At 39.2% G+C, this 23,232-nt stretch overlaps 2 protein-coding genes across 9 annotated transcripts in view; both read right to left on the bottom strand.

Moving 5' to 3' along the window:
- Window positions 1-1,164: 1,164 nt before the first annotated feature.
- On the bottom strand, window positions 1,165-10,167 carry pgrmc2 (progesterone receptor membrane component 2). Its single transcript, XM_042387855.1, has 3 exons — window positions 9,734-10,167; window positions 4,201-4,356; window positions 1,165-2,178 (listed from the first exon to the last, which is right to left on the bottom strand). The coding sequence occupies exons 1-3, from the start codon at window positions 10,074-10,076 to the stop codon at window positions 2,081-2,083; spliced, it is 597 nt and encodes a 198-aa protein (XP_042243789.1). The 5' UTR covers window positions 10,077-10,167; the 3' UTR covers window positions 1,165-2,080.
- A 2,267-nt stretch (window positions 10,168-12,434) lies between these two features.
- The window catches only part of larp1b (La ribonucleoprotein 1B), a 33,525-nt gene continuing 22,727 nt past the window's right edge, over window positions 12,435-23,232 (bottom strand). For 6 of the 8 annotated variants that reach the window (XM_042387847.1, XM_042387851.1, XM_042387852.1 and 3 more), the window contains 8 exons: window positions 21,274-21,388; window positions 20,859-21,028; window positions 19,302-19,408; window positions 18,232-18,392; window positions 17,971-18,115; window positions 15,632-15,741; window positions 14,452-14,579; window positions 12,435-14,039 (listed from right to left, as the gene is read on the bottom strand). In XM_042387847.1, coding sequence (XP_042243781.1) covers window positions 13,719-14,039; window positions 14,452-14,579; window positions 15,632-15,741; window positions 17,971-18,115; window positions 18,232-18,392; window positions 19,302-19,408; window positions 20,859-21,028; window positions 21,274-21,388 — 1,257 coding nt within the window. In that variant the 3' untranslated portion in view covers window positions 12,435-13,718. The remainder of the gene's footprint in view (window positions 14,040-14,451; window positions 14,580-15,631; window positions 15,742-17,970; window positions 18,116-18,231; window positions 18,393-19,301; window positions 19,409-20,858; window positions 21,029-21,273; window positions 21,389-23,232) is intronic. The other 2 variants (XM_042387849.1, XM_042387854.1) reach the window with 1 other exon arrangement.

Here is a 23,232-nt window from a genome sequence, read left to right as displayed (position 1 = left end):
AATAATCAGTCTGATGATGATGCATTACCCTCATCACTGTCTGCTCCTCTGTGAATCCTCCCTGCAGGCAAACAGTCCCGAAGGAACGTCACTTAATGTGGAACATTTTAATGAACCGTAAACAGAGTCCTGGTGCTGATCCAATCACGCCTTCTCTGCTCCCAGTATGTGTGTGTGTGTGTGTGTGTGGGATGGGTCAAACACAGGTGATCATTTTCCCCATAAAGTCCTTCTTAAAAAGCAAATAAAAACTGCAGACATCTTCAATTATTAACCAAATCGATTTATTATGCATGAACAAATCCCTTCCTGCCTCTGTCACGCAGACACGCACACACACACACCCAACATTTAAATACAATGACGTGGTGGGAATTCGGCATAGCTCACTGTGTTGCACATGCTTTTAATAAAATGATAGATATATTTACAGGATAAGCAACGTCTCCGAAGAAAAAATTCGAAAGAACAGCTCCCGGTCCCACCCTGCAGCACTTTGCGCAACGCTTCTTCTTCTTCTTTTTTTTTTTCTTTTTTTTTGGAAATTCACCCACGTTTAAAAAGAAGTTCATAACTGAAAGAAAACAAAACAAAACAAAAAAAAGAAAAGAAAAAAAAAAAAAAAACACAAACCATGGGGGTTTTGGCCAATACGACATAGCAGTATACGTATATGGAGTTATCAACTACATAAATATGGCAGTAACACTGAGTAATTCATACGGTCTATTTACAAAGTTTGTGTAGTGGGGAAATATTACAGTCTGTGCGTGGACGACTGACAGAACGTATGCCTTCTTTAAAGTCTGGGGGACCGAGTCTAGGAAACCGAAAACACCTCCATCATCATCATCATCATCATCCCTCCGCGCTCGCCTCCTCCTGTTAGACCGGTCAGGACTGACACAACAAACAAAATAAGGCACAATTAATACTTGGACCATTTTTCAAGGGGGAATCTACAGACTTGCAGCTGGCTTGTGAGGCATGTAAACAATTGAGTCGATTGATTAGGACTGCCTTATCACCTTCCCTTTGTATTCCCGATCAAGTGATTCAGTCCGTCTGATGTGATTCAAAACAGATTTCATATGGCAAAGACCTTTGACCCCCCTCCCGCCCGCCCCTTCCCCCCAAAAAAACCCATCCCAAAAAAAGAAACAAAAAAAAAAAAAAAAAAAAAAAAAAAAAAAACATCCCTCCCTCCCTCTATGCTACTCAACAAATACAATCACATGGTGACAAACAAAGAAAACTAGTAGTGCATACACTACAAAAACACAACAGGAAAATGCGACGCCCTGCCAATTGCCTTTGGTTAGGCCACAGCACTGCCCTTTTCAACAACAAAACAAAAAAAAAACAAAAAAAAAAAAAAGGGTGGGAAATGATTTGAAAAAACAGAAAATGATTGATTGATAAAGCTGTCCGAAAAGCTGAAGCAGTAGTTCAGTTGCGATGTGACAAAACCAAAGATAAAAAGAGAGAGAAATCTGTTTCCCCATCCCGATCCACTGATCATCTCTGACCAATGCGTTTCTCTTGACTTAGCTCGACCAACCTCCAACCCAGCGCACAGCGGTGACCGCCGCGACCCGTTTGACAAAAAAAAACGAGCCGCACTTCTTTTTTTTTTTTTCTTGTTCCCCCCTCTGGAGAAATGACTAAAATATTTTGTAGGATTTTCAATTACATCTAAATGGCACAACCCTCGCACTCCCCCCAGACGTGTTTCTGTCGTTTTAAAAAAAAGCCCTCTCATCGAAGGATCGCTCTCCGGTGGTAATCTTTGCAGGATGAGGAGGGAGGGAGGGGGGGGAGGGAGGTCTGGGCATTGAGACTTGAAGTCCTGCCCTTCCGAAACAGCCACGGCACCAGACGGATTCAGGAGATGAAGAGTCTGGAAGTGGGAGGGGGTGGTGGGGGGGCGAAGGAAGGGGAGTGGCAGGTAGATCAATGGGGGCGAGGAGAAGGAGGAGGAGGAGGAGAAGGAGGAGGAGGAGGAGAAGGAGGAGGTCTGGGGCGGTCTGTCGCAGCTGTTTGGGGCTCCTGGCTTTGGTCGGTGTGATGGAAAAACCGTTCAGTCGTGTTTCAGGTGGTCTTTGATGTCCTCCTCGTCCGTGTACTCCGACGGCTCGTCTCCGGGCTTCAGCAACCTCCCGACGTAATCGTATTTTTCTGGAAGAGAAAGTGACAAACAAGTTGATGCTTCAGCAGGAGGAACATCTTTACAGCAATGCAGTTACATTTTATTTTAGAGCTGAAACAATCAGTCAATAGACAAAAAAAAATATTAACAATTAACAATTATTGTCTAAATTTACAGTTTTGTCAAGAAAATGTCAGAAAACAGTGAAAATTGTCTGTTATAATTCTGTAGGACTTATAGAAACATCTTCAAAATGTTTTGTTTTGTCTGATCAATAATCCAAAATCCAAAGATATTAAATTTACTATCATGTATGACAAAAAAAAAGCATCAAAATCTCACATCTGAGAAGCAGAAACCAGCAAATATTTGTCATTTCTGCTTAAAAAAAAAAAAGACTAAAACGATTATTCAATTACCAAAATAGTTGCTAATTAAGTTTCTGTCGATCAATGAATCGACTTATCGTTGCTGCTCTACTGCAATTATTTGGATGATTGATTGATCATTTATTTTTCAAGCAAAAATGTCAAACATTTGTTGGTTCCAGCTTCACAAATTTGAAAATTTCCTGATTTCCTTTGTCTAATATGATAGTAAAGTGAATATTTGGGGTTTTGGACATTTTCTGAATTGCAAAAACTTTATTATTATAATTATTTGATGAAAATGACTGTTAGCTGCAGCCTTATAGAGCTCTATTCCTCATTATCAATTCATCTGCAGATTATTTTCAGCTATAAAATGCCAGAAATTAGTTTAAAGTGGCTTTTTAAATATCCAGACCTCAAGGGGACGAGTTGAAATCTTTTTTTTTTGTCTGACTAACAGTCCAAAACCCAAAAATACACAGCCTAACAATCATAGAAAACAGAAAAAAAAATCTTCACATTTCAGACACTACAAGCAGGAAATGCAGGACGATGACTCGACGAATATTATTCAAACAGCTTAGTCAATCGACTCATCGTTTCAGCTCCACGTCATTTCTCTGCCGACTACATTTGCCTTTAATGTTCCCCCTGAACGTCGGGGACAACGCTGGTAGTGAACAACACGCTGCCAGTAATTTACCGACATCGTCTTACATGATTTAATCAGTCTCCAGTTAGGAGCCCGTCTGCTCGGTCCGGCTTTCAACGTGTCATTTGTATCAAAAGAACCAGAGAGAGGCTTGTTATTCAAGTTAGCCGAGGCCTGACATTACTCAAAGTGCTTCGGTCCAAAATTAGACACCCGAGATTAAATAAATGACACCTGACCTGGAAATTACATTTAAGAATATCTTAAAAAATTAAACACTATTTTAGGATTTAAGCCTGCCTCACATTGAAACCCTTGAGTCCGGAGTAATCCATGGATTTCAGTAATAAGTAGATGTGGTAAAAATGAATATAAAACTCTGACAAGGAGGTCTTTGTTTCCCTCCAGTTTCAGTGCTTCCTGTTGTAACAGCAGATGTGGCGGCAGGAGATATTTTTAGTTTGGGTATGCTGCACGTCTGTCCCGAGTGTTTGGTTCAACTGAACGTTTCAGCGAGAAACCTTCTCAAGAGCTGAACCGTTTCTTTATTTTGTGAGAATGAATCAACAAGGTTTGGTTCATTTTCTCTCCAATCAGAGGCAGATTTCCTCTTAAATATACAGTAAAACTAAAAAATATATATATTTGAACGCAGTTAAAGCTGAAGAAGTGTGTGATTCAGTCACAGATGCTAGTTTGTGTGCTGCTGCGGAGCTTTAAACGTGACATTAATCAGACTTTGTAGTACATTGTTCTAATTAAATGAGAGTAATCGCGGTGGTGAAACTGTGATACAAAACACAGAAACAGTGGACGTTCCTGCAGATGTTTACAAGCACAAAACAAATTAAAAACTGTGAGTTCTGTTTTGTGTTTTGAACTTAATATTGCAGAGCTGCAGAGGCGCTGAGGGACTGACGGTAAACACGCATCTGTGAAATCTGAGCTGAAAAATAAAAATCAATATCTGAGGAGCATTTTTTTTCCTCTGGTGGAAATCTTTACAGGCGTTTAGAAAACAAGCCCACCCATGAACTGCATCTCCCACTCCCTCACGCTCTCCATCTGTACAGCGTTGAGGTCCGACAGGTCGTCGTACTCGTCCCTCAGAGCGTCTTTCTCCAGGCAGAAGGTGGCCAGGCCTCTTGAAGCATCCCGGCCCGCGAAAATGCCGTAAGGACCATCTGAGGAAAAAAAAACAAACAACACAAAAAACAATCATCAGGATGAGTTTCAAGCACAATAATCTACTTTACCATCTACCGTTTGAGCTGACTGTCCGAAAAAGTGGTGAAGAAACAAGTTAACTCAAACCTGCAGTGTGTCATGTGACTGCTGCTGCTTCACATTAAAAGCCTTCCAGCGCTGCCAGTAAGAGAGCTGCTGGGAAATCAGGACGAGATCAAAACCTACTGTAGTTTACGGCTGAACCGTGTAAATTGCGGCCAATTCGTTACAGTGATGGTCAGCGGTCGTATCTATACTGTGAATTCCTGGATGTTAAATGTTCATCTGCAGTTTTCTCAGTAATATCTGCTGGTAAACTGACAGAAGCATCACATGACGTGATTCAGCTACAAAAAGGTTACAAATGAAGTTGCAAGAACATGATGATCATGGAGGCTGAGGTGGAAATTGTAAATGAAAGTTTTGACGGTATTTTGGGTGAAAATTCAGGAGGCTTATCTCCGCCCGGTTACCGCAGTTGCAGTCAAATCAAGCACACCTACACTAAATTGATAAACAGCTATGTGAGTCGTGTGTTTACCCGCAAGACTGTTTTAATGCTGCCGTTCATCGTTTGCGTCCTGGTATTTAGATTGGTTATAAAATCCAAATGCACCACCGATCACGCCGGACGGTAGAAGAGCTGAGAGCGTCAGAGCGTCGGAGCAGGAAACACCGTCGCTCTGCGTCACACCACTGTCCTCCGCTTTCATCATCTCATGCCAATTCATTTTGAAAGAGCAACAGCCAATGAGGAAACTTCATCTCTCACTCACGGACAACTGTGGTTACAGGCAGGTCCAGACAAAAAGTTAGACATGCTATTACTTTTCTGAAGAAGTGGTGAAGAAACAGAATCTCTGCTTCATCATGTTGTTGTTGTTTAAACTGAGATTAATTACTGAAGCGACATGAAACTCACTGCTGTCTGTCTGGGATTATAGTTATAATACTGGGTTAAACGCTGCATTAAGTTTTCTGAACATAAAAGTTGAATAAACAATTAATTTCTTTATCTGAAAAGTAATGAAATCCACAAAACTAGACCTGCAACAATTAGTCGATAAATCAGCGACTATTCTGATAATCGATTCATCGTTTTAGTCTTTTTTTTTCAGGAAAAAAATGCCAAAAATTTGCTGATTGCAGCTTCTTAAATGTGAAGATTTTAAGCTTAACTGAATATCTTTGGATTTTGGATCGTTGATCAGACAAAACAAGACATTTAAGACGTCACTATGGGCTAAAAGACATAATTATAAAAAGGCGTTTATCACTGTTTTCTGACATCTTATAGACAAAACGATTAATTGCTTGTTTATTAATGTAGCGACACTGAGGCTGATACCAATATCAATATTTGAGTTTTAATAAAAATAATCTCTTCTCAAAATGCAATCAGATACTTTTTAAACACATAACACACACAAACGGATTTTTTTATAACAATCCCTTAAAAATAGTTTTTTAATAGTTATGACCCCAGATGTGTTCTCAGCAATATAATTTACAGTTGAAAAATAAACTCGTCAGTGTTGTCAAGATAACAAACTGTACTCATCATATGACGTTTCTTTTTGTAAGTTTTGCCCATGATTCCCTCCGACACCATCAGAACAAAGACAAAATAAATAAATACAATAAAAATTAAACTAAACTACTATAAAAAACACAAACTATGTAACAGAGACACAGTTTGTAAATGACCTCAAACATCTTTAAGATTTCTGTAAAGCACTTTATTACTTATTATCCAACATATACAACCAATACAGATAAATCTGTGACCAGATAATATTGGTCTTTACATTGATCAGTGCAGATTTATCAGTCGAGCTCCATTCCTCGACAGTTTTTGTGCATAAAATGTCTTCTGAAAGCATTAAGTTTCTTAGTCATTGTCATTATAAAACTGGTTTTATCCATTATCAGTGACGTTCATCAGACATGAGTCGGTTTTTGGTGCCACAGCGATCCGTGACCTCAAGTAACCTCACATAGAAACACTGCATTCATATCAGTACTTGGTGCAGCCGTAATTATCAATATTGAAGTATTCAGTCAAAAGTACTTGTTTCTGTGTAATATCAGCCTGTCATGTAACAAATATGTACAATTTCAGAGTTGTATCAGTAGAAGATATTACAGATAATCATGTGTGTTGTAAACAGCGATTTCCAGTAACCTGATTAAATCACTCATTTAATATCATTTACAAGAGATATTCAGATGGTCATAAGTTTATCAAATCGATGCCCGAAGCCTCGCCTGAAGTTCTCTCCATATTCTAAATCTTCCCGTCATATATCAGACCGACATCATCTGACCGGCATGTGAAAACTCAGCAGGCCCTCAGGTTTTCTTGTGCCAATTGTGCAACAGAAAGAAAAAAAAAAAATAGAAAAAGCTGTCAAAGAGTCCATGAAGCAAAGAAGCCTTATCACCTCAAAGATTAGATGTGCTCTTAGCTTGCAGAACTAAAAGAGCGTTTTACAGATAAAACAGCAGCCTGACGCTACAGCAGAGCAACATACTGACATACATACATATAGTTTACTGTCTGTTATTAAAAACTAACACACAATTACTGCACCAAGATTTGTGTGTGAATCTGACTCAGCTGGAAACAGCAGCTCCAGCTAAAGAGCTTTGGCTGCAACTGACCGTCACTCCTGATATTAAGTCCTATTTTAGATCAATCATCAGAGCAATAACACGTCAAAAATTATGTGTTTTATGACTTGCCCGACCAGATCAAGGTCGCAAACTCTGTTTCGTAAATTCATTTATATTTTATGGTATTTTAGTTTGTTTTAATCTCTTTGTGTTTTCTAATGTGTTCTGTTTTTTATTGTAAAGCACTTTGTAACTGTGTTTTGAAAAGTGCTATATGAATAAAGTTAATTATTATTATTATTATTATTATTATTAAAGGCTGCATTAGAATTAAATAATAAAGTTTTCTGAACTTAAAATCCTCCTGTGAAGTTAAATGAACATTTTCTCTCTGTCTGAAAAGTAATGAAATCCACATGCTGCAATGATTTATCAATTAATCGATCGCCAGAAAACTCATCTGCAACTATTTCAATAATCAATTAATCATTTAAGTCAATTTTTAAAGGAAAAATGACAAAAAATTGCTGGTTGCAGCTTCTCAGATGTGAGGACTTTAAGCTTTTCTGTGTCACACATGATAGTAAACTGAATATCTTTGGATTTTGGACTGTTGATCAGACCAAACAAGACATTTGAAGACGTCACTGAGGGCTCTGAGGAAATATAACGGCCATGTTTCACTGTTTCCTGACATTTTATAGACAAAACAATTATTATTGATTGTTTCCTGATGTTGCCCCATTGACACTGGATGTTGGAGGCTGATACCGGTATCAGTATTTGAGAGTTTAACAAATCTGATCATCATATACCAGCTGATACAGGAATCAGAGCAATAACAAGTCAAAAATAATGACAAATGCAAATGTTCCCTGACTTTCCTGCTGAGTATTTATAGCCTGAAAGTGAAAAACTCAAATTTGCATGATACAAAATAAAGAGAATCCTCACGTTTCAGAAGCTGAGACCTGAAAACGTTTGATATTTCTAGCTCATAAGTAACTGCAATTGATCACCAAATATGTCATCAACTACAACAAGACTAGATTAGAAAACTGTGTGTCATGATTTGGTGAACTGTTTAGATTCAGGCCTACTTGGCTCGGTCCTGCTGGTGTGGAAGAGCAGCCTTGACACATGAGACTTCTGGGAATGTGAATAATTATAGTTTATTATAGAGGTGAAAGGTGAGTCAGCCAGGTCGAAGATAAAGTACAGTAGCAGGCTGGCCTTGCTTTTCAATAAATAATAAAGACTTACAGGCTTTGAAACACACTCTGTGCAAGTACATGAATGTGATATTTGCTCTTGATATTTGTTGCTAAAAGTTATTCTCTTCCTTGAGCTAAATTAACTTTGCAGTCAGTGTCCCCAGGTGTTTAAAAACATAAAAACTATCCCAGTGGTGGAAGAAGTATTCAGATCCTTTGCTTAAGTAAAAGTATCAATACAGCAATGTTAAAATACTGCATTACAAGTAAAAGTCCTGCATGAAAAGTAAAAGTACCTAAGTATTATGAGCTTGATGTATTTAAAGTATTGCAGTTAAAAGTAGTGGTTTGGTCTCTCTGACTGATATATTATTATATATGACATCATTATTATTCATAGTGAAGCATCAGTGTTAGAGCAGCATGTTACTGTTGTAGCTGCTGGAGGTGGAGCTAGTTTCAACTACTTTATATACAGTTAGCTAGTTTAGTCCAGTGGTTCCCAACCTAGGGGTCGGGCCCTTCCAAAGGGTCAACAGATAAATCTGAGGGGTTGTGAGATGATTAATAGGAGAGGAAAGAAGAAAAAACAAAGTTCTGATACACAAATCTGTTTTCAGTTTTTGGACTTTTTCTCTAATCTTTGATTTTTGCTGAAATATTGGATCATTTGAACATTTATTGAAATGAAACCATGTGAGAAGTTTAGAGGGAAAAATCACTATTTGGTGGAGCTGTTAACAACTCATAGACATGTGGAATGTGACCCCGACTACACACTGCTTTTTGTAAGACGTCAAAAGGCAAAAAGGTTGGAAACCACTGGTTTCATCTTTAACTATGTGTTGTATCTTAAAAGCTTGTTATATTATCCATTGTGTCAAATCTTCTTCTGAAAAGTAACTAAAGCTGTCAAATAAATGTAGTGGAGTAGAAAGTACAATATTTCCCTCTGAAATGTAGTGGAGTAGAAGTATAAAGTAGCATCAAATGGAAATACTCAAGTACAAATAGCTCCAAATTATACTTAAGTGCAGTACTTGAGTAAACGCACTTGCACCACTGACTTAGCCTCAACATTAGCAGATACAAAGAGATTAGTAGTTTTAAACATAAAAACCTTCTGCACAGCTTTCAGTTTCTCTGCATGTTGAGTCCCATCAGTGTAAACAAGCGGCTGCAGACTCCAGACGGTGCAGTGAGTCTGTGCACGTCAACACGCTAACAAGCTAATGTTAGCGGGCTGGTTGCTGGTCACAGTCTTGGCACTCTCTTTTTACCTCCAGCCAGTAAAGTTTCATAAGTTTAGTGTACATAAATATAAAGTTTAGAGGTGTTGAAGCAGCATCATAGCACTCGCGCAGCTAGCATCCCATTCAAAAACAATAGACAATAGCCGCGGAGCTAAGCTAGCTAACCACAACGGTTTGCGCCCAATTTTTTTGTCCGGGACAACTCACCACAAAGCGGGGACATGTCAGCTATTAACCCGCCGTCCACTCACCTTTCCCGTAAAACTTTTTGCCGCTAGTCACGTCGAAGACTTTCATGTTGACAGCCATCAGGATGCGGGGGCTGTGGAGCCCGTCGTACTCCCGCAGCTGTTCCAGAGTGAAGTCCCGTCTCCTCATCTTAGGAAGCGCCGAGGCCTCGTCGCCCTGGGCCGCGTCAGCGCCGAGCCGCCTGCCCCACCGCCGGTACACCACAAAACACACCGCCACCACCACAACCAAGATACCGATGTTCAGCAACATCCCGCCGAGGCCGAGCCCGTCCGACTCATCCGCTGCCCCCTGCCCGCCGCTGGTGTCAACTGGTCCGCTCGAACTGTCTCCATCGTCCGCCATACTGCTCGGTTACCCGCCCCTGGCCAGATGCTGCGTTCACGGCCTGTCGGGAACAGCGGAACCACTAGTTGAGCGAGCGTTCCTCTGTTGTTACATTCTGTTCCTGCGTGCGCGCCGTAAATCTATCAGTGTTCACCCAAGTATGTGGCTGCAACAGAACATTACCGGATTAACAGTGGTGGAGGAAATATTCAGACCCCGTACTTAAGTAAAAAAACAAAAACAACACAGTAATGTAAAAACACTCCATTACAAGTAAAAGTCCTGCATGAAAAATCCTACTCAAAGATCCCATCCAGAGTATTAAAATACATATAAAAATACTCTGCTTGGAATAAAAAAATTTTAAGGTTTTTCTGCAGAAAAAAAGTGTAATTACCGCTTTAAAATTCTTAAAATTACATCACTTCCTTCTCCCTCGTTTTAAAATTTTTAGGATCTATAAATATGCAAATGTATTTCATTTTTTAAGGTTTAAAGGCTGAACACAAGATGTCTCCTACTTTGCTGTATAGGTCTCAGTGTTTGTGCACTGGAGGCCTCAAGTTTCCACATCACACTCGTGTAAATTAAATATTGGACCAGGATTGGCTCCAAACTAGTTGTGATGTCACAAATCATGCTCGTAGGCCGAACCCCTAAAATTAGATTTTTCAATGAGCACAAAGAAACTTTCCGCCTTCAGCAGATTAATGTGAAAACAAACTCTGCACCGTCATCATTTTGCACAATGAAGCTCAAACATCCAACTGTAGGAACAAGAAGAAAAACATATTTTTGGGTGGAAGAAGACCTTAAGTAAAAGTACATAAGTATTATGAGTTTGATGTATTTAAAGTATTGCAGTTAAAAGTAGTGGTTTGGTCCCTCTGACTGATATATTATTATATATGACATAATTAGATTATTAATAGTGAAGCATCAGTGTTAGAGCAACATGTTACTGTTGTAGCTGCTGGAGGTGGAGCTAGTTTCAACTACTTTATATACAGTTAGCTAGTTTAGTCCAGTGGTTCCCAACCTAGGGGTCGGGCCCCTCCAAAGGGTCAGCAGATAAATCTGAGGGGTTGTGAGATGATTAATGGGAGAGGAAAGAAGAAAAAAACAAAGGTTCAGGTTTTATATCCCATTTCAAAACAATTATTACTCATTTCTGTAAATAGATTTTAAATTGTAAATTTAATTGTAATATTATTTTGTTTATTTAATTATTTAGTATTACCTTATTTTTGTTCCATCTTTATTCTTCTGTTACATTTGTGGGAGCAAAGGCTAAGATACTTTCTTTGTATGCTGCATACTGGCTAATAAATCAGATTCTGATGAATCGATTAATCATTAGGTCAACAGAATGTCAGCAAATAGTGAAAAATGCCAATCGCTCATCTTAAAATGTCAAAAACCCAACAATATTCAGTTTACTATAACAGATTTAGTTTTTGGATTCATTGATTGTTTCAGCTGTAGTCAAACACCTACTTTTGCTTATCTGAGATTTTAAGCAAAAACAAAACAGAGACCTTTTAAAAAACATCAAAAAATAAAAACTATTTCTATTATGTGTCTAACTTCACAGTCTATTTAAATCCACTTCTCATTTAGAGTTGAGTTTTACGAAGAACAAGTGAATGCAGCAAAGCACCGCCCACTACTGACACGGGGCTGTTGATGGTTTTTGTCCCTCCACTGGGACCCGTAGTGAAGCAAACGTGTTCTTAATTATGGTAAAACCAGAATTAACCCTTGAGTTCAGATATTGTCTTTTCTTTAACTTCCTCAAATATTTACAGAAACTTGATGTTATAACCGAGGTCTCTTTGCTCATCTGTTCGTGTTTTTAAATGGTGTGAAATAATGTTTAGGTAGCAAGAATACAGCATTTTAAAGCAAAAATTGACTTTTCTATAACTACGAATGCCACTTTCTTCTGTATTAGACATTATTTGGTATCATTATGATCACAAACTTTCTAAATTAGAGATTATTATGTCTACTGTTTCTGTTTTTCTGCTCTATCTTTAATTTCTCCAATGTTCTTCTCCTTATCCAGCTGTTATCTGCTACTTGGACAATGTAAACACTTTCAACTTAGCTGTTTGTTTATAGTGCTGGAGGTGATAACGGGTGAAACGCACTGAGTGGAACGAAACTTACTTTAGATTTACAGCTGATTAAGATCAAACGGCTTTTTAATTTGACTGAAGACAGCTGTGACAAAAAAAACCTGCTGATCAGGCTCAATGAGTCGCCCTCAGCAACAGCAGAAAATATCAAACATCTACAACAGGTAGAGGAGACAGAAACCTGCTGCTCTAACTCAGGAGAGAAAGCAGGACAAATCACACAAACACACATTTATACAATCAACTGTTATTTTATATTTTTTTGCATTTTACATTTCAAGACTCCGGCATTAACATGCAGCTTTATCCTAAAACACACTCAAAACCACACTACCGATAAAACAAATCACTTCTTAAAAGTCAAAATTAAAATGAATAATTGAATAGCAAATGATTTTTTATAGTATTTACATTTTTTTTCTTTAAAATTCAACTCTAAAACCTCTTAAGTCCATTGATGAAAGAAGGAAAGTTAACGATTAAAGTGCTCTAGAGCACCAAGCCTCAAACATAATATGAAGTAAACTTCAAGCTAAAATATACTGTAGTTTTATGTTGCTAGCTCACACCCATAATTCCAGCAGAAACATTTTTTTTTTTCATATATATATTCAATCGCAAAAAAGCCATTAAAAACTGCAATGATTACCTAAGACTATTCCATCAATCAAGTAAATGGAAAAATAAAAACAAAAATAAAACAATAAATTATACTATCTCTGGGTGTAAAACGGGACTTTAAAAGTAAAGCTTCCCAGATAAATTCCTCATTATTTCTGCAGGTTTGGATTTAAAAAAAAAAAACAAGCTTAACTTTTAAGTCTGACTTGAAAAACATCAGGGCACATCTGTCATCTAGCAGCAGCCTCGAGGTCAGTCCTTCAAAATTTTTTTTTACGACTGCAGCTGATTGTCACGATGAAAAACAGAAGAGCTGTTCGTGTCTCAAGAACGGAAAAAAACCAACCTGCGTGTGATGTCAGTTTAAAAACACATTCAAACCCCAAATTAAAAATCAATTGGGAAGACTTTGAAAAAATACAAAATTTGGGGACTATTTTTTGTCACCGATCCTGTCGTCCTGGTGAATCAGATTAAGGCACACGGACTGTCTTGCAGGATCTCTTTATCTTGGCAAGCTAAGAATCACAGTTCGACGCTCTTTACGGATGAGAGCCGCTTACAGATTGTGGAGATCAACGCGCGTGTTGACGTGAGTTTGGCATCTGAGAGGATAAAAAAGGCAAAATGCAGGGAATGCATTTTTTTTTTTGTGTTTTTTTTTTTGTGTGTTTTTGTAAACGTTACGAGCTGTCAGGCGCACAGATTCAAGCTCACTGCCTATGCTTGCTTTAAAATGAAATGCACTGATAACAATCAAATTAAGTCAACCACGTTCAGTCTCTCTTCATACCCAAACAGTTTGCCGCTGAAAAGAGCGAACGCCGAGCTCAAGAGCGATGCCGCCGCCGCCGCTCTACATCTCTACTATCCAAACCCCCTCACAGAGGAGGGAGCTTCATTTATTTGGTGCAGCACTTTCCTTCTTCCCCGCACCGGACTCCGTCTTCTTCCCCTGGGCGGGTGCAGCTGTGGTGGTTTTCTGGGCGCTGTCTTTGGCCGTGTTCTGTGCGGAGGTGGTGGAGGTGGAGGCGGCGGGCTGAGCTGTGGTGGTGGTGGTGGTGGCGGCCGAGGCGGCGGCGGCGGCGGTGTTGCTGGAGGATTTGGAGGCCTGTGTGGGCTTTGAGGTAGTGTTGGAAGGATGTCGCCGACGCCTCCCTTCATCCCCGGCCGAGGATGAGTGGCGTCTCCTCCTGCCTCCCTCCTCTCCCATCGGGGGCTGCGGACACACAGAGGTGAAAGGTCAGAAAGGTCTCATTTTATTCAACTTCCTCCTTGTAAAATGGAGTTTATCACAGATTGTTTGGACGTTAAAGTGGCAACAATTAGATGATCAGTCAATTGACAGAAAATTAATAACTGACAACTATTTTCACAGTTGATTAATCGTTTGAGTCATTTTTTTTAAAAAGAAAAAAAGCAAAAATTTCTGGTTCCAGCTTCTTAAATGTGAATATTTTCTGGTTTCTGTGTCCTTGGTCGGGACAAAACAAGACATTTGAGGTTGCACATTGGGTTTTCAGCAACAGCGATCAACATTTTTCACCATTTTCTTATATTTTATGGACCAAACGACTAACAGATTAATCGTTAACGGTTTCTCCTCGATCACTGCGGACATGGACGCTCACCTCCACCCTGAAGTCCTCCAGGTTCTTGAACTTGGAGAGATGCTCCTGCAGCTTCGGGTCGATGGGCTGGTTCTTCATCTTTGAATATTTCAAGAAGGCCCAGAACTTCTCCAGTCCGTACAGCTGACCTGCAAGACAGGAAAACACAACGACACTGTTTAGCGGAAATACAAAAATTACATTCCACAGCTCATTTAATGCCAAATATAAGCTATAAAATAAATAGAGAGTGATTCTGGACACAGCTATAGTTTTCATGTCCTAAAGCCATATTGTTTGTACTATATATAGTTTTTTCCACAGTTTAAATGCTGCAGGATTGCTGCTTTAAAGGCAAACTTCCAGGTATTTCCAGGTGTTGGGGAGAACTACATTTGTGCCTTTTGTGCGTCCAGACAGTTGGGGATAAAGACAAAAATGAAAACAATCCGGAGGTGTGGAGCCAGGAAGCTGTAGCTGCTCCTCATCTCTGCTGGAGGCTAGCAGCACCAGGCTACATTAGCTGCTACTAGCATAACACACCTGAATCTCCAACCGAACTGTTTGGAGTTGCATTGTGGGTAATGTAGGCGACAAGGAAGACATTGACAATGGATTTTGAGCCTTTTTAAAAAACTGTCCATGATGAGTTTAATGCTTTAAGATTAAAAAAAAAAAAACGCCTTAATTAGTGTTTTAATTACCGTAAGTGTTTATGTCTCGTTAATACAGTATGTGGTGGCGACGGTGGACCAGACTCGTTCTGTTTAGTCTTTGTCTGTAGACGCCTTCTCTGCCACATCTCTGTGACAGATCGGCCTCCAGTCTGAGGGGGTTTTGAATGAGAAACGTTTTACTGGGCACCGAAATAACTCAGCTGGAAATAAGTGGCTGAGGCCTTAACTGGCAGTCCTCCATTCTGCTCCAGCGACTCACTCGCAGTGTTGAAATAGGTTGCGAAATCGACCTTAATCCACCCCCCCCTCTTTTTTTTTTTTTTTTTTTTTTTGAAATACAACTAACACATTCAGCCTCTGGGAAGTACATTTTCACTTCAGGTCAAGTAGGTTTAAAAAGGGCAAATATTTGTAATATTTCCAGTTTATGTGACTTTATTATGGTGAAACTGTTAAATGTGATTTTATTCTGGATAATATTGGTAATCCAGTGAAGGTGGCAGGTCGTTTAGGATGTTAATTACCTTTTTCAAAGTCCTTGAGGGTCTCCTCTTGAAAGTCCTTGAACAGATCTAACCTGAATCTCTTCTCCAAACCGTAGCTGTAGTATCTGAAGAGACACTCCAGCCCGTACCTGGAGGAGGAGGAGGAGGAGGAGGAGGAGGAGGAGGAGGAGGGAGGAGGGAGGAGGAGGGAGGGAGGGACAAATATTTACCTGCATTCTGACTTAAAAACAAGTTGCATTCAGCTTCAAATCTGGTCTGAAAACATGAGCATATTTACACAAACAGGATGTTTTATGATGCAACTGTTACACCAGTGTACCAGCCATTTCCCCACATGTGCTTCCAACATTTCCCAACAGTAGAGGCTTTGTCGTGAGGATTATTAATAGCTTTAATTTAGCCGACGGAGGAACCGGACAGACTGGTCGATGTGATCTGCAGCATAAACAGCTGATGGGGTTTGTCAGTGTCTCCTCTCACACACACACACACACACACACACACACACACACACACACACACACACACACACATACAACCTGAGTCTACAAATCACACGGAGAGGACTGTGCCGCCCACTCATATAGATGAGAATGTGGGTTTGGCAGGTGTGTGAAGGAGCTTCTGGCAAATACAAAAGCGATGTTGCAACGAAGGGCAGCCTCCCCTGTTAACCCTCTGCTGTCGGCTGAAGGCAGGCGCAGTGCTGCTGCTGCTGCCGCCGGCAGCTGCAGGGACACACCCAGGGATCAGGAACCTGACTATTAGTCAAGTTTACACAGAGAAGAATGTGGACTCTTAGGAATTAAAGCCTTCCTGCACCTGTTTGGAGGTGAGCAGACTGTCACCACAGGTCAAAACTACTAAACTCTTGTTTATGTGGAGGTTTAACTGCAGTAAAACCTGCTGCAAAAGATAAAAAGTGGATGGTGAACAAGATAATAGTGAAAACTTTTGGGAGTGTTTGTTTGTTTTTTTAACCAACTAACAATAGCAACAGCTTTCAATGAATAAATATCAGATTAAAGTGATTTGGAATTAATTGACAACAATCTTGATCAGTTAATCGTTAAATGTTTGCTGATCTCAGCTTCTGAGATGTGAGGATTTGTTGCTTTTATATCATTTTAAATTGAATATTTTGAGAAAAATCTGAAAACGGCGTCACTGCAAAGAAAAACATTTGAGATGTTTTTCCTAATTATGACTTAATATCTCATAATAACGAGAACAGCACACCTTGTGAGGTCATCGATGTTGATGTCAGCGACTAATTTGACTCCAGATTACACAACGACGATTTGAGAGTCGATATTTGAATAAATAAGTAAATAAAGACAGAAATGCTGTCTGATGATCAGCTGATCAGGTTGTTGTTATCAGCTCTTATTGACCGTTTCAACGTTTCAAACAGGAGCAAGTTTGCAGCCAAGTAAATCCGAGCTGTTTCCGTGGCAACACAATCAAATGAAACAGTGTGCACTGTAGCAGGTCACACAGCAGCGTTTTTATTGATCGATTGATTGATGTTGGTTGTTGTTGTTGTTGTTGTTTGTAGAGCTACAACAATTAGTCGATCGACAGAAAACTAACCTGCAACTATTCTGATAATTGATTAATGGTTTCAGTCATTTTTTAAAGCAACGATGCCAAATATTATCTGGTCTGAAGATGATGTTGTGAGGATTTTTGTGTACAAATGATAGTGAACTGAGTGTCTTTTCAATTTCTTTCTATCTAAAAAAGAAATTTTAACGAGCATTTTTCACTATTTTTGGACATTTTATATATAAAACAATTAATTTAAAAAAATGTAAAGACAGATATCTCTCTTTATTACTGCACATTTATCACACTCAACACAAAAACATGGCCGCTAGCATTTAACTAACAGACTGTGTGTCGCTTCTTAACTGTCCCGATGAACACTACGACCTCATCAGTTCCTACGACTGCACTAATTATAAGTTTGTCATAACGGGGGAAACATCTTTTTTTTTATTTTGGTGAATGCAACGTGCTTCTGTACTCTTGCAAGTTGTGATGCTTTTCTAACATTTAATCAGTAAATATCATGATTAATATTCAGTATTTTCACTAATAACTGACAGTCAGGAACAAGGTTTTCATACTCAGACAAGCTTTGATCTTCAAGGGCTGCATGTCAATAAAAGGGGACTTTAGGGCTTAAAGATGCAGTTTTTGTGGGTCAGATACGTATCTGAAGCAATTCATGTTTCCTGTTTGCTTGTCTCCATTAAAATCTGGTTTATGTACATTTCTTTTGTGTTTCAACAACCTGCAGCACAGAAACATACTGCCGTTTAACCTGCAGCTCCACCTGCAGTCGTCCTCACCTGTAGTTCTCTTTGGCATCATCCACCGCACACTGTTTGAACTCCTCATACATCTTCCTGTTGAAGTTGTCCCTCAGGAAGAAAGACCAGAACCTGAACAGAGTGTTCATCTCCTGAGACTGGCCGATCCCCAACCGTTTCCTCTCTGAAAGATCACAAAAAACGGCTTAGCCTGATACTACAAACTCAAACCTTAAAAAATGTGATTATGTGATGATGTAAAAAAAAAAAAAGCAGGTTTGTATCTTTTAGGCTTCGTACCGTTAAGGCACCGTCGGCGGTACTTGTGGTATCCCTGCTGGGTGAAGCCGTTGTCCTTCAGCAGCTCGTGGGATGGATGCCAGAATTTGGGCAGCGACTGAGGGGTGCAGCCGTAACTTCCTGTCAGCGGGGCTCCTTCTGATGGGGAGGCGTTGGAGCTGCTGCAGGAGGAAGGAGGAAGAGGAGGAGGAGGAGGAGATGTTTGAGTGGCAGAGTAGAAAACATTATTATTTACTACACATACTAAAGACATCCCGCTCCAATCAAGGCATATTTTAATTGATGCATAAACAGAAAACCTGATAAAATTCTTATCATTTGTTTATTTTACCAGCTGACCTGCTGAAACAACTAAACAATTAAACAACTAGCCGATGGACTTTTTGATCCTACGCACCCGTCACTGAGACCGTCAACAGATAATTAATGTCTAAAACTTTGATAAATCAAGTAATTATTTATGTTATTTATCAAGAAAAAACAGCAAATATTTGTTGGTTGTCTGAGACTCTCAGAGGATTTGCTGCTTCTCTGTTTTTATATGATTTTGTGGATTATTGGATGAAATATTTTTGGGCTTTAGACGCCATTTTTCACAGTTTTAGACCAAACTATGAATCGATTAATTGGAAAAATGATCAGCAAATCAATCCATAATGAAAATAATTATTAGTTGTAATCTTACTGCTATGCCAGTGTTTTGTGCAGTAACAGCAATAACTACAAACTACTGAGTTATTCATCATTTATATACATATATTAATGTACAGAAAAAAACAAACGTTTCAAGGATCCTGTTACTGTGAAATTGATCCACTTGTCAAGCAATTATTGCCAAAATTAGATCACTTTTACCAACCTACTAATCTGTAATTGTTGCTATATGAAGCACATGAGAAGTGAATAAAGGTCAGTAACGTCGAGCAGATTAACACCAACTGAGATATAACAGAGTGAAAGGAGGAAACGACGAGTTTGTGTTCTTCTTTTGCTCGTCCGAGATTCATAACCGAAAGGCAGCGTCATCAGACAATGAAGAAGTGAAGCTGCAGTAGAAGCGGCGGTCGGACCTGATGGATGCGGAGCGCGGTCGGTGTTCACGTGAGTCCATCACCCAGCCGATGTGAGCCTCCTGCGGGGGGTTCGAACTGTGGCGAGTCTTCTTCTTCCTCGGCGTCTGGAACAGAAAACCGCAAAAAGACAGATTCCTGAAAATTCATGTTTCACAGAGCTGCTCGCCACGACATTAGAGCACTTAAATCTGTAACCTTCTGGCTGCAGGGCATGTTTTCTATGATTAATTTCAATATCAATAAATCTGCTGGTAGCAAATCATCACATGTGAGAAGCTAAAACCAGATATTGATCATCAAAAGATTAGTTAAATGGTTTATTGTTGCAGCTCTACTGGTTGAACATGATGTTAAAGTCATTTTGACTCAATGTTGATTTCCAAAATGATGAAATGAGGACGTTAAATGCAACTGGAGCAGGTGAAAACTACTGTTATTTGACCCTTTTTGTCAGTTTAACCATGTAAACACATGACAGGCAGTTATTATAATGAAACAGGTTCAATATATAGAAACTGTTCTCAGTTCTGCACTGAGCTCAACCAGGAAAAACTCAACAACAGGGTGAAATGCAAAGAGGTTACTTACAGGCTGATTCTAGTCTATTATACACAAACTATTTAAATAAACATCTGTCTGATCACCAGACTGTAATCCAGGAGTCACTAGATATTTAAACTGCAGGTCAGTAAATGATACAGTGATTTTATGGTGTGATGATCATGTGACTGCAGCTTTATTATGGAGACAGTTTCTCTGATATCAATAGTTTAGACAATAAAACTATTTTTTTTTTTTTAATTTATCACAATGTAAATCAGATCAGACTGTTAAACAGACTCAGCTGCTCAAAGCCGGAAGGAAATTTAATAAAGTAACAAAGCGGAAGTGAAAGATGAAACTTGAACACTGTGGTTTCTAATCTGTTTGACCCCTCGTTACTGTGACCAGTTTAACCATAAGCTGATCTAAAGAGGTAAAATGATCCAGTAATTCACTTCACAAAATATTAGAGGAGAGTCTGAAAAAAGTCTGAAATACTTCTGCTTCCTCTCAGACTCGTCTCTTCAAGTAAAGCTTGAATTTATTGTTTAAAACTTTAATTTCTCTTACAGCCTGGTTTTTATCTCTTCATACCACACTTTTCTATTCTTATTGCTCCCCTCTTTAACACCTGGGAGGAGCTCAGTACACTTTGGTTGCCACTAACGATCATGTTTTTCAAAATAAATGAGTTTCTTTTATTGTTTTCTCAATTAATCAATAAGTCATTTGGTCGATAAAATGTCTGAAAATGGTGAAAAATGTCAAATCAATGTTTCCTAAAGTCCTGACCAACCATCTATAACCTAAAAATATTATGTTTATTATCATAGAAGACTAAATAAACTAGAAAATATTCACATTTGAGAAGCTGGAATCAAAGAATTCGGACATTTTTTCTTATAAAATGTCTGAAAACGATCACAGTTGACCAGCATCATCTTCAACCTGCTACTGTTCCTCTAATGAACCGGAACATAACGAGATGTTGATGCGGGTCCGTGTCATCACCTGTCCGTCGATGGGGCCGCTCTCCTTCATGACGGGGTAGAATCGGGGGGTCTTGCTCGGGTCTTGGCGTCCGGGGGTCCGTGGCGTTCTGGGGGTTCGGGGTTGGTGAGCGCTGGGAGACTCCGGGACCGTTGTGGGAAGAGAGCGAGCCAATTCTGCTCCGCTGTCGGCTGAAAACACAAATATAACATCAGTTTATGCTGTTTATACACTTTACTAGATTATTTCCCGTGTTTATGATCACATGACGTCAAATTTTTTAATTTCTCTAAATATCTCAAGCAGTAATATGATATATTTTCTTCACAGATGTGGTCAGAAAATGGAACAAGACGTGTTTACTAAGTGTGAGAAGGGTGTGGTTGAACCGCAGAAACACCACACAGGATGCTCAGCGGCGGCTTCGTCCACCCACCTTGCATGGGAGGAGGTGGGACTTCCTGGTTTGGTTCAACGGGCATTTTAGGGGTGAGATTCTCAAATTCATCTTTACTGATGATGTTCAGCTTCTTGAAGTTCTCTACTTCCTGCTGGGGGACAACAAGAGAACAAGAGAAAAATGTCAGAAAGAGACGAGAGAACGGCAGCAACTAGAGGACAAAACTGAAGCGTGAAGATTTGGGTTTTGGACTGATGATCTTTCACTTTGAGTCACGTTTTATAGACTTAATGTTGCAGCAGTGCTATGCAGAGGTCATATTACACGTTTAAACTGGTGACATGGTGGTGAAAATACTTCATATGCCAGAGACTGCAGCCATGCGGGCATGTGTGACACACAGCAGATGTGCAGCGTACTTTGAACTTTACACGCCAGCGTCAGAGAAAATCCAAGTGACCTTGGTGTGTGTGTGTGTGTGTGTGTGATTGTGTGTGTGTGTGTGTGCTCAGGCGTGACATTTCCCACATGTGGAGACATTATCGTCAACCTTTGGGCTGAGAATGAGCTGAACACGCTGAAAACTTACAATCAACAACCCAAAAAAACAAAAAAAACAGAGTGATACTAGTTGGCATTTCCAGGATTTTTTTGGCTTTCAACCAATTTGGCTAAAACTGTACAAAGTGCAAATATTGATATTTACTGGATTCCTGCCTGTCTGTCAACTTTAACTTGAAATTTTGTATTTTGTGAGACTTGATTTATTGACTCTGTTTCATGTCAGAAGGAAATATTGAATCTGCTGATTGAGTTTATGTATGTAAATATAAATATGTGTCCTTTTATACAGTGTCTTGTGTCTTAATGTCCATCATGTCTTATGTAAAGTATGTTGAATTACTGCTGTAAAACTAGACTACAAACTGATCCGGAGCCGTAAAGCATTATTACACAACTCTGCACCTGTTATAAAATAAAGTGACATAACACTCAGTGACCTATAGACAGTCTGCAGACCAGGCAGCTCTTCCTAAAAGCAGGTCAGTCCTCTCTGCAGGCTGCTGCTGCTGCTGCTGTGTGACACATATGTAGTCTCGGTCTGGTATATTGTGGGTGATAAATAGTCGCCTATTTTTGGCCGCATCCGCGCGACGGCCGCTCAGTTTAACGGCTCTGTCGTAAAGTCTTGGTGTCAGAGCGTTCTGACCTGCAGAGAGCCGCTGACCCTTAAACTGTGATGACAGCGACTAAGGTGCAACTGTTTCTTCAGTCTTTGTGGAAAAATTAATTTATTGTTTTATTGATTTTCAGCTGAATGATCTAAGTTCATCTTTGCATCTGAGCCTGAATACAGTGTGTAGAAATTGTTACTGTGGTTTGTTGTAATAAATGATACACCTGACAAGTGTCCACATGGTGGAAATTATTTGGAGTTATTACGACAAACACAAACAGGGTTGTTAACTTGTGGAATAAAAAGACATTTAAGCTCTGAGAGGAGCTCTTATATTTATGAAATATTGGTGTTTTCATGATGTGATAATCAAGACTTTCTGAACCAGAACTGAGAGATCAGAGCAAATATCCATCTGTAGCTTAATCAAGTCCACTGAAGTCAAAGGAGAAGATTTTTATCATTGAGGACACCAATTAAAAACACATGATACATTTATTGATGTGATTGTTTTCTAGGTATTTTTAGAACCTTTGTATGTTACTTATTTATTAACATCTTTGTATATTTATGTATTTGAAATGGTTTTAGTACCTTGTTTGTTATTTATTAACTCATTTGTATTTTTCTTTTTCTGTATATGAAATGTTGTCTTTTAATGGCTGCATCATGGGTGAAGAGACTGAGACAAACATCCCACTAATCTTATTAAAGTTGTTGTTGTCAATTACAACTATTTTTATAAAATATCCTCCCTACTGTCACAAATTTAAAGACACTTCATTCATTCTTTGAGCTTTAATTCAACAGTAAAATAA

This window comes from Thunnus maccoyii, chromosome 16 (genome assembly GCF_910596095.1).
Source record: "Thunnus maccoyii chromosome 16, fThuMac1.1, whole genome shotgun sequence".
In the NCBI taxonomy this organism is placed as follows: domain Eukaryota; kingdom Metazoa; phylum Chordata; class Actinopteri; order Scombriformes; family Scombridae; genus Thunnus; species Thunnus maccoyii.
The sequence above is the reverse complement of the archived record's forward strand: the minus strand, read 5'-3'. Positions and strand labels throughout refer to the sequence as shown.

Excerpts from the sequence above, each read along its gene's own strand:
- pgrmc2 (XM_042387855.1), bottom strand. The coding sequence starts at position 10,076 with ATGGCGGACGATGGAGACAGTTCGAGCGGACCAGTTGACACCAGCGGC. Across the intron at positions 4,357-9,733 it reads CAAAAAGTTTTACGGGAAAG|ATGGTCCTTACGGCATTTTC; the intron begins GTGAGTGGACGG and ends TTTTTTCCTCAG. Across the intron at positions 2,179-4,200 it reads GTGGGAGATGCAGTTCATGG|AAAAATACGATTACGTCGGG; the intron begins GTGGGCTTGTTT and ends TTTCTCTTCCAG.